Here is an 11,911-nt window from a genome sequence, read left to right as displayed (position 1 = left end):
TCCATTGAAAGATTTTTATCAATCTTCGACTTCCTAAGATTATTGAGTCCCAAACTTGTTTATTGCAGAGGATCTTGGACCAGAAAAAGGCCCTTTGGTTCGATCTGCTGGATCGGAATCGGATCAAACTTTTTAAAGTTCAATATTTAGTATCTATTTTCAATTAACGGTTATTGTTATCGAACTTTAAAAATACCGATCAAATACCGTACGTACATCCCTACTCCTTACCTAGCTAACAAGGGCGTCTAAGTTCATCCTTTTAACTCAATTTCATTTAGTAGGCCAAGGGTAAAGTTATGGTTGACATGGCCAAGGGTATCATAACTCCATCTTGGAAGCTAGCTGTACCATTAGGTTATCAAAATCCAGGGCAAATTGAATTTATGGTACATTACCAAGGTATTGAAAAAAATTAACATTTATAAATAAATAATCATCAATATTTCAGATAATTAAAGTTTACTATTCACAAAGATGACTAAATCCCTTACTATTTGTCAATATAAAATTCCGATATTTATAATTATTTATTATCAAACTTATAAGGTGATTTCTTGCGCAAAATATTCTACTTTCACAATGTATCCAAAAAAAAGATCGCTCTTAAGAGGTGGCTTGTTTTCATGGCTAGAAATCATGAGATATAGGTTTGGACGAAATGAGGAGTTTGTAACCTCCTATGCACAGCTTGCAAGTAACAGGGGTTTTTAATCGCATTAGACAAGCCCGATGTGACAGGCTCAACTCAAAGACCCTACCTGAGAATTGATCCCAAGTAACTATGGTGGGTTTTCAACTTCCGACCAGTTTGTAACTTTGTGGTAGGGTGTGATGCATGAAGACATAAAGCAATAAAATCTAGGTACGTCTTGGAAAGAAAGATGCATGTTCTAGTATGGAAATTTGTGAATACTTTTGAGAAATGTTTTCCCAAAGATCTTCTCTCAAAATACTTTCTCTAATTCCCATAGAGTTAACCTTCCAGGTAGGTTCTTATGAGTCCTTGCTGATGAAATATAAATATATTCTCCATTTTAAATTATTTGATTTAATTTTATATGCCTCTTGAAAAAACATTAGTTATTAGAATGGCCTTTTGTCCATTTTATTTTTATGTATATTTTAAATATAATTTTTTTTCATATACTTCCTCTATCTCAACATAGTTGACATTTATAAATTTTGTACATCTAAAAAGAATTAGTCAGAAATGTGATTTGACTAATATATCTCTTGTTAGTTTTTTAATTTTCATCTATTTAATTACGTGTCTCCTAATTTTAAACTAAGATAGAGTTGAAAAAAATAATTATTATCTCTTGATTTTTTAAATATATCAACTATATTGAGATAAATTTTATTCCAAACATGTCAACTATTTGAGACGGAGAGAGTAAATTTACAATTTTCATGTCATTTCGTCATAATTAAGATACTTGTGATTTTTAAGAACTATTATTATTATAGGAAAAATAATTAATTTATCTTATAATTTGAGTTATTTATTTTGAAATTCACAATATATAATTTGAGAAATAAGGAGTAACAAACTAACCATGGCAATTAACAAATGAAGCAGGCAGGCACTGTTCTCGATCCATTATCCATTGTTTGTTTATGCTGCCAAAAAACAATTAATAATAAATATTTATAGTGATTTATTTCTTCAAATTTCAAATTTATTCCACTGGGTTAGGACAAGAATATTCCCCTGTAACATCATCAACAGTACTTTGAAATATTAAACACTGTTTTCCATCCTTACAATTTTAAGTTTTTAGTAGAATAAATATAATATTTTGGCCCTACCCTTCTCCCTAATTTCTGCTAGATTTGCAGAGATGTACCATAGACATCTGTTATATATATACTGACTCCTAAAATAAATTATTAAAATGGCCCCTCTAACGTATTTATTCTCTGCTGATCTTGTTCTAGTATTGTTTTTTTCTAATGGGATTCGTATTTGAAATTCATTTTTACTATATTGATTCACATAGGCAATGTAAAATTTCATAACTGTAATCTATATACCTGGAGTAAAAGTACATTTTTTGTTATTCTTCAGATCACTTTTTTTCATTTGCTAAAAAGGTTATATGTAAGGTGGCCCCATGTTTTTCATTTCGTTCTAAATATATTTAAATTTTGATAAAAATTATTGCAACACACTTGCAATTTGTGGAGACTTTATAACCTCTTGGACTATTTATTAGAGTAGTATATTAAGTGAAATTTATTTATTTAGCTGGACTATTAATTCAATCAATACAAAGAAAGTGTTTCACATGGGTCATTTAAATAAATACTTTTACACATTTTGTAAATTAAAAAGATTTTTTTTTTTTTTTGAGATGAATGAACACAGTGATTAATTTTCTTCGAATATTGCCGGAGGTAGGTTAAAATGGAACGCATCACGATATCAGTGGCAATTTGCCGGAGATTTTCTGAGAAATCGCGATCTCAAATCTTTAATTGGTAAGATAGAATTGTTTGATTTTTCAATTGTGGGTAGCTTAGATGATTGAGAATCATTTTTCCTAACTGCATCAACTCGAATTAAATCAGCCTTTGTCAGAGAAATTATTTTGTGTGCCTATTTCAATCTACTTTAGAAATAATCGTAGTTATCGCAAGATTATTTTTGCGATTTTGTTGAGTTGTGAGATGAATTAGAAGATGATTCTTCGTGGATTTTGTGCACATCTGATAAGAGTATTATGGTAGCCGGATAACCTCGTCCGACGATGTTGTGGCTATTTTGACAAGGAGTGCTTAGTTGAGAGCAATTTTAGAGAGAGAAATTTAATATATTTGGTCTATTTAATAAAAAATACAAAATAAAGGACAAGTGCACTGTTACGGGGCAAATCAAGATAGGTTTATAGAGATTTATTTGACACTTACGCGCTCAGTGCTCACGTTTAGGTTCAACTGTGCAAAAATATCATTAAAATACACTAATAAATAGTGAGTAGGTCATAGACCCCCCGCAAAGTTCAAACGAGTTACTACAATTTTCGCCAACGTTTGAATGTATTTTGGATCTTTTCCCCTTTTCTTTTTATTACCATCTATTATTAACAATATTAGTTGAACCGATTCATTATTTATTGTAGGCTTAATATATAATCAGCTTCTTCAAGTTATCAGTTTAAATATTTAAATTAAGTTGTGTTTCAATTAAACACCTCAATTCTTAATGAACTGTTTCAATTAAGATACTTTCAATTTCAATTTCATTTTTTTTTTTTTTGCATATTCTTATTCGTGTATTAAGTAATTAAGTTGATCACATAAAATATATCATTTTCTTTTTGTATACAATTACTTCAATAAGATATAAAACTCTAGACTTTTTCTATTCTGTACATATAATTAAAAGAGATGATTTATGTAATTAACTTAATTATCTAAAATATAAATAAAAATATACATAATTGTTTTCAAATATTGTATTAAAAATGTCTAACTAAAATATAAATTATACTCTACTTAAAATATATATATATGAATTACCAAGGCCAATGCCAGATTTAAAGCATGGAAACCCACTTTAAAAAATATATTTATACACTAAGAACTACTCAAGGCAAATGCTAAATTAAAGCATGGAAACTACTAAGGGAATCAAATCCAGAATTTCTAATCAGCAATGATTAATTGTTGATTTGATGGATAGCTTTGGCTTTTTGGTGCAAAAGGTTACACTGTTTACTCTTGAAAATTGTACCCCATTGCATCATCACACCCCCTTCACCCCCTTCACCCCCATCCTCTTAATTCTTCCTAAATTAAAGACCAAAGCACATGAACTATTTTACCTTTTTTTTTATAGATAACTTAATTAAGTCAAATATTTATTGAATTTTTTATTCCTTTATAAATAGTTTTAATTGAGTCTAATTTGTTAATGTGGCAAAAAATATAAGATGCGTATAATATATACGCTGATGATATGACAAAGTGATAAATTAAATAACGACACATGACATTTTAACTTTCAAAAAATTTAAAAATAATTTTCTAATACAATTAAATCTAATTATTTTTTAAAAAAATTATTAATACTCCCCCGCCAATCCAACTGCACCTACCCAATCTTCCCTCTCCCCTTCCCTCTCCTCTTCTTCCCTTCCAAACGTTATTTTCTCTATTTTTGAGCAGACAAGTTAAAAAAAAAAATGATTCTCTATTTTTGAGCACACAAGTAAAAAAAAAACTAGTATCTTCTTCTTCCCTTTCAAATACTTTTTTCTCCGTAAAAAAAATAAGTTTATTTCTTTACCTCCTTCTTCTTCCTCCTACTCTTCCACCATTAAACCACACTTTCAATTCTTCATTTTTCCACCAAAACAACACCCAACAACAAGAAAAAGAGTACCAATTCAACACACACTCATATACAACAAGCAACAATAATGATTTATTTTTGAAAGGAAAATTTTATTTTTTTGTCTTCTTCTTATATTATTTTTGTAGTGCTCGTATAATATTTTTCACTGAAATAAACTACACATCACAACAAAAAATTGACATACTCACACAGCACATCTGATACTCTCACCTTTACGAGAACACACACACACTCACCTCACCAGATTCACACACGCGCACAGTGAACAGAGATAGAGAAAAGGTGAGAAAGCAAGAGAGGAAAGGCCGAAAGGGGAGAATCGTAGGGAGAGAGAGAGAGAGAAGCATAAACTGAAATTACATCGAACGCCTCTTTTTAATTTTATTTTTCAATTTTTTTTCCAACACTGCAACAATATGATTTTCCGGCGGTTAATTATTTTGAGCAGAAACGATCAGATTTGGACGAATTCGGGCGACCAACAACGTTCCCCGGAGTTAAACCACCAGAAAACAATAACAACAACGATCGGATATTTTTCCGGTGTTTATCCGAGGAACTTCCGACGGAAACAGTTGCACTTCTTCTCTTTTTCTCTTCTTTTCTCGATCTCTCTCTCTCCCCTGTTTCTGAAATGAAAATTACAATGTAATTTTAATGGAAATTAAAAAAGGCGTTCAATATAATTTTTAAAATTTTTTAATTTTGAAATGGAAAAATTACAATATAATTTTAATGAAAATTAAAAAAAGACATTCAATGTAATGGAAAATCATATTGTTGCTGATATGAAAAAAAGATTTTAAAAAAAAGAAAATTACAATAAATTATGGCTTCTCACTCTCCTAATGGAGAGTGTATTACACATGTCACGTCACATTAGTGTCACATTCGTAATTGTACTCAATTAACATATTTTGTGAAGAAATAAAGTGTTTAATAGATACCTGTCTTAATTGAGGTAATTATACGAAAAGAAGCGAAATAGTTAAAGAGCGTATAATATATTATGTATTTAGCCTAAATTAAAAGACATCATCATTTAAGAATATGTGACCAAGGGTCTTTCTGTAATTATGAAGTCTTTGACCGTATCTACCTTTGTGCATAAGAGAACAGTTAATTATGTCCATCAATAGCTAATTTTTCCCTCCAACTAGCTAAAGAAAAAATAAATTTGAAATGAAGATCTGTGTCTAAATTTTACTCACTCGTTTGAAGCCTGCATGGGGCTTTAAAATTTGTGAAAGAAGTGCAAAATCTGCTTATTTATAAATTTAATACTTTTATTGTGTTGTTATGAATGTAAAATGAATGTCACGGACATCTTCTTTTATGGACTTAACGTCCTTGTTGAGATTTACCTCACTACGTGAAATTCGCCTAGATTCAACACTGAGGCTTGTCATGCTCATGCTTCAGTAGTAATTCTAATGACATGCATTTATAATTGTCGAGAAGGCCAGTGATATTCATGCTTTAAAACGCATCAGGGTACAACTAAGGACTTCTTACTTGTAACCCAACATTTTTCCTGTACTTTTTTGTCCACGTGAAACTTTTATCATCGGTTAGGATGTTACAAATAGAGTTAATTTGATAGTAATATATTGACGTAAGATAACAAGTACTCAATGAAAATAGTCGATTTGTACGCAACTTGACATGAATACCAATAATAATAATAATAAATTTATGAATCAATAACCCTAATTAAGTAGCATGTCCGTTAAGAAGTGGTAGAATACATGTTATGGACAAGGAGAAAGACAAGGGACATGTGGATTAGTTGCCGGGAAACGCATTGCTTTCGTCACTTAACGTGGTCCTCCTCCTATACTATATATATACTACCAATTAATTAAATACCTTATCTTAGGATCTATGGTAGCTTTGTTTACTCATAAACTTACACGAAATGCTATGTTTACTTGAAATAGGAGTATTATTTTATAGTCCTCCTCGTAATGACATTTCAAACTTTGAATTTTGAAAAAGTACGTGTGTTAATGTGGGATCTAATTAGAACAGAATTTGAAACAAACGGCTTATTTGTTGTTTAGTCAAACGATATTGATATTCCCTCCTTTTAATTTTACTTATCCTCTATAGTAATCGATAGTGTTGCTGACATGTGAGTGATGCGATTAGATTCTAGAAGGTTACGATTCAAGCTGTGGAAATAATCTTTTACAAAAATACAGGATAAAATTATGTACAATAGGTCCTTGTAATCCGATCCTCTCTCTAACCGAACGCATAGCGAAAATTTTAGTGCACCGAACTATTCCTTTTTTCAAATTTAACAAGTTGAGAAAGTTCTATTTCATTTTATAATACCCTTAGTACTTAAAGTAGAACTAATTAAATTTAGAATTTCAAAACATTATTGAATAAAATTTGTTCGTGAATTACACCTCTAATACAAACTAGTCAACGTGGCAAGCAATGTAAAATGGAGTTCATAAATTACAATCCGTTTTTCCATTTATTATTATTAATTAACTTCCTGAGAGACAGTTTCGATAAAATGCTTATGAAGTTCAAAGAGAAGCTAATAAGCACAAAAATCTCACTTTGACCTTCTTGGAACATGGCATTTTCCCTCCTAGATAGATGTTCAAGAGAATGGATGGATTCAATCAAAACCAAGAAAAGAAACAGAAAATTAGGAGAAAATGAGGTCCCAAAAAGATACTAGTGAAAGATCTGTGGGCACAAAATTGATTTTCTTTTTAAACAAAAGAGTAAATCAAGAATATCTTTTTACATTAACTAAAAATAGAGGAATCAATTTATCAAGATGAGTGGTGGCCTACAAGTGTACCATACCTTACTCTTTTTGTTGTTTTCTAAGAGGAAATTATTTTGCTCTATCGGTTTGTATTTGACTAATTAGTTTTAAAATAATTATTTTTAAAAATTGAAATTTATAATTTTGTTACTACTAAAAAATATTTGATTTGCCTCAAACATAGCCAAACATATTAATTTTCTGAAATAAACATCTTTTAAGGAAATAGACACACTTTTGTTCCAAGAAGCTTAGCATATTTTAAATAGCCGCATTTGATCATAGAAGCTTGGTCAAATAGGTTGCTACCTGCATTTGGTGTTACACCTTATACCAATACATATATAATATGTATTTGATGTTAAACTAATTTCGCCATTTGATTATACATACTTTCATTCAATTAATTAAGTTATTTGACCATCGTAAATTTGTATATAAAATCCTACGTGTAGGATTAAATACTTATCTATACTCGGTAACCTAACAAATATGACGCATATCTAGAGATGTAATAAAATTACTAATATAAATCATAACATAATCAATTAATGCACATTAAATTCATTTGATGTAATAATGGAATATGAAATGAAATATGGATAAGTCTGTCCACTACAAGCCCGAAATGATGTATGATGTATTGGACCTCACCTCATCTAGTTAAAGCTGAAAGATTCAATGAGTTGTCCAACTCAACCTGTGTCATTGGGGCTCCATCACACAATGAGAAAGTCCAAACTCAATGAGTCAAAGGCAGCCCAAAATGATGAGGAGTTGGGTCATTTACACTTTTGCCTATATTTTGTGCATTTTTTTTAAGCGCGTCATATTATTTTCATGTCATAATATCTCACAAGTTATAGACATGCGCCCTTAAAATTGTTATATATTGCTAGATATAAATTTGATTTTGAAGAGCAAAAGTCGAGGATCAATCCAGATAAAAATTAAAGATCGACTCATTTGAAAGGTATACAACTAAATGTAAAAAGCGTGCTTTAGGGTCTTATTTATATGTTTTAAACTCACTTTTAACACATTAAACAATTGAATCACGAAATTGTAAAACACAATTATGAATTGAATAAGTGCCTCACGAAAAAGAGGGGTGGCAGCCACAATGGCGCTACCAATTCAAAATTAGTAGTCTCCAAAAATCGTAAACTCTCCATCATATCCATTTATTCCTCCCCATTTCTTAGTTAATTAAAAGGAATAATTAACGTTAACATGCTGATTAAGGTGCTCATATATCTAAGCAAGTAGCAAAACTAGGTTCTTTGTACAGGAATTATAGGTGGTCTGGTCCTGCTGATGGTAGAATTTGACTTTCTAGTAGTATAACAAGATGATAAAAATGAGCTCCTTGAAGCTTTCTTGAATATGTTTGGCTTAGGAAGAGTGCATGACTTGTAAGTGGACTTCTTCATTTTCCTACTTTGATGACTTTCTTTTTTCTTTGGAAGATCTTCTACACTTGTCACTCTTGCCAAACATGTAAATGACTCTGATTTCCCCACATAATACTCTGAAAGCCCTCTCCTGCATTCACACAAACATCCAAACTATAAACATTTAGCCTCAAATATTAACTATAAAACTAAAATAAAATATTATAACAAATATTTTGATTTTCAAGTTCAAATTCTCTCGAATACAAGAGGTACAACCTCATGGTATCCAGGTTGAAAGAGAGAGTCAAATCGAACAAGTATTATCCACTAAAAATTACGATAGAATTGTTTATGAATGTTTTCGCCTGGATTTGACGTTAAACAAGATCGATAATCGTATAATTCATAACATTTATACGCTGATAATAATAACATAGGCCACCTAAAAAGATACAATATTCTGGAGGTGATTGTCTATGAAGAGTGGACTAGTAACTAATTGACTTATACCATTAATGTATGTAAGTTAAATTCGTGACTTACTTGATGGGTAATTGCGCCATAAGGCTTGATAAATCGGACAAAGCCCCATCTGAAGATGAAGTACATGAAGTGGGGGATGCGGAGGATGCATCATCCATTATTTCTAATGTAGAAGAACAACTCAAATTCGAGATCGTTGATTCTCCAATGGATGAAGATGATGAGCTATTATTTCCTTCATTGATCATCCATGGAGAATGATCTGTAATATCCTCCATCTTTCTACCACATTGAAACCATTGATCTTGACACATTCGAATGTTGCCATCACCCATTTTAGGGCTACAAAGAAATTTGAAGAACAAAATATACAAGACAAAAGGGATAAAAGAAACAACACCTTTTGAGTCAGCAAAAACTTTTGGTCGATTAGTTGCATTTAGCATGCAAAAGAACATGGGATTTTTCTGAATGTGGAGGAAACATTTATATAGGTGTGGTATGGAAAACAAGATAATGTGTGAATTTAGTTAACTTTCACTTTTGGGACATACTTGACAGGAGGAGTACACAGATATTGGTGATACCATAACAAGATTAGCATTTTAAAAAAAATAAAATAAAAAAGTTGCATACGTGTCAAAAGTTGAATAGATAGGATAGTAACGGCAGTCGAAATAGTGGGACTTGATGATAAATAAAAAATAATAATTCTGAATTGAATATGTCCTGCCTGCCTGCTTGCCTTATCCTCATATTCGATATTATCTTCTTGTATGGATGGCTTTAAATGAATTCCTAAAATATAGTGGTACTAACTTGAAATAAGGATAAACACTACGACTTTATTTACCTTGTATAATTTTTGTTGACTTTTATCAAGTAATTTTATTTAGTAGGATAGGTAATCAAAATTTTTCCCAATTTAACTATTATTATTTTGTTATAAATTACTATGTCTGTGTCATCGTTTGGATAATTTAATACAAGTATAAAATTTCATTTATATATGAATTTCGGCTCCAAAAAAAATGAAATAAAATTAAACTTGATCAATCATTTATATATATGGCAAGACAAATCCATCATTTATACGTGTTTGGAACAGAGAAAGGGAAATCATCCATATCCACGTCACCGTCTGTCTTGCTCTGTTAGGCCCTCAATTAAGCTGACGCATATTTGAAAAATATAAATATATATTTCTACTTGATTTCATTTGTTTCTTCCCATTTGCTAATTTGACACTCTTTGTGAAAAAGAGAAATTATAGTATTACATTTTGTTTCGCTAAATTATTCCTTAAAATCTAAACTTGAATATTATTAAAAGAAAATAGTTAAGTATTGTTATTAATCTGTGGAAATCAATGAATAAACAAGAAATAAATTACTCCATTTTGAATATAAAAGCAAAATAAAGTAAAACGGATGGAGTATATGTTCCAAGAAGATAGAAGATAGAGAAATACCTCAAAATTCTTATCAGAAACAATGTTATGCGTTACCAGCACTGACTTGGGAGACACGAGAGGTATGCTCCTATCCCCCTTTTCCTGCCCCATTTTTCATAAAAAACACTTAAAATATGATAAAATATACCATTTCAATTTATTTATATTTTTCTTTTTTGTTGCGACAACTCTTCATCTCATCACATATCTGCGACCATATGATTAAATAACATTTTAATATATTTAATATATTTTTAATTTATAATTATAAATTTATAAGTTTCATGCAAATTAAAATCAGATAAATAATTTAAAATATCCCCTCCCCTCCCAAATCTCCATAAAGAAATGATTTTCATATCTTTTAGTTAGTTGTTACTTTCGAAATTGAAATCGCAGTATGTATGAGTAAATTGTAATGTAACACACTTTCCTCCTATATTATTGAAGTGCAGAGTTATTTAGGTAGGGGGAAAGTAAAGAACATTGAGACGGATCACCGACGTTAGCATGAACTTTTATTGGATAAGGATGGACCAAAACTTATCATCCTCTGGTCGACGCAGCCACTTAAAAAGAAAAAAAGTAGTTCGATGATTTTAAGTTTTTATTATGTACACAATTTAAGGAAGTGCCTGATAAAAAAAAAATATCTATTATTATGGTTTTATTTTAAATTTTTGTCAGAAATTATTATTTACAATCTTATTTTATATTCTTATTAGAAGTTATTTTTAATGTTTGAATTCGATTTTCTAATCATATGACGATAATTTTATGTTTAAATTTGTGATCTCTTAATCACATGATTATAACTTTATAAGTTATTTTAACATTGCAAGTCTTACCTCGACGCAGCTATTAGTTTGGCATATATATATATATATATATATATATATTGCTTTTTCTGGTAAATTTTATGTTTTTATTTTTAAAAAATAATTCTTCTTTTTGATAATCTACATGTAGCAGGGAGAGAAAAATATATATTGCAAATAATTTCTTTTTACTTTTTAAATTGTTAAACTTCTGTTTTCTCCTATAGGATAAAATTCACTTTTAGAAAAAAGATATAAGAAAGAGGGATTTTCCTGATGTAGAATTAAAATTTCTATACCCAAAAAATGTTTACATGCATCTGGGTTCGAACCCACGAACAAGAGGATAGTTAGACTTTTCGCTCTCTGTTTTGCCACTGCGCCACAAGATCTCATTTGGCATGGGAGTAGTATTGTATTTTTCAAATTCAAATACATGTCTGCCTGGCTGGTGGCAATTAAATGTAAATGAAAAAAAAATGGCATCCATTAGGAATCAAACCCACGACATTGAGAGCCAAAGGATGCTAGCATTCAAATTCCGAACCAGTGCACTCAGACATGTTTGATTATTAAGGGTGCACAATTAAGTATATTCCGAAC

General features: G+C 30.3%; 1 protein-coding gene across 1 annotated transcript; it reads right to left on the bottom strand.

Moving 5' to 3' along the window:
- Window positions 1–8,223: 8,223 nt before the first annotated feature.
- Window positions 8,224–9,606, bottom strand: LOC107874799 (putative protein TPRXL). The gene is made up of 2 exons (XM_016721535.2): window positions 9,098–9,606; window positions 8,224–8,702 (listed from the first exon to the last, which is right to left on the bottom strand). Exons 1-2 carry the CDS (start codon window positions 9,493–9,495, stop codon window positions 8,432–8,434), a joined length of 669 nt encoding a protein of 222 aa, XP_016577021.2. The 5' UTR covers window positions 9,496–9,606; the 3' UTR covers window positions 8,224–8,431.
- Window positions 9,607–11,911: the final 2,305 nt, after the last annotated feature.

This window comes from Capsicum annuum, chromosome 6, assembly GCF_002878395.1.
Source record: "Capsicum annuum cultivar UCD-10X-F1 chromosome 6, UCD10Xv1.1, whole genome shotgun sequence".
In the NCBI taxonomy this organism is placed as follows: Eukaryota; Viridiplantae; Streptophyta; class Magnoliopsida; order Solanales; family Solanaceae; genus Capsicum; species Capsicum annuum.
This window is presented reverse-complemented; position numbering and strand designations above follow the sequence as displayed.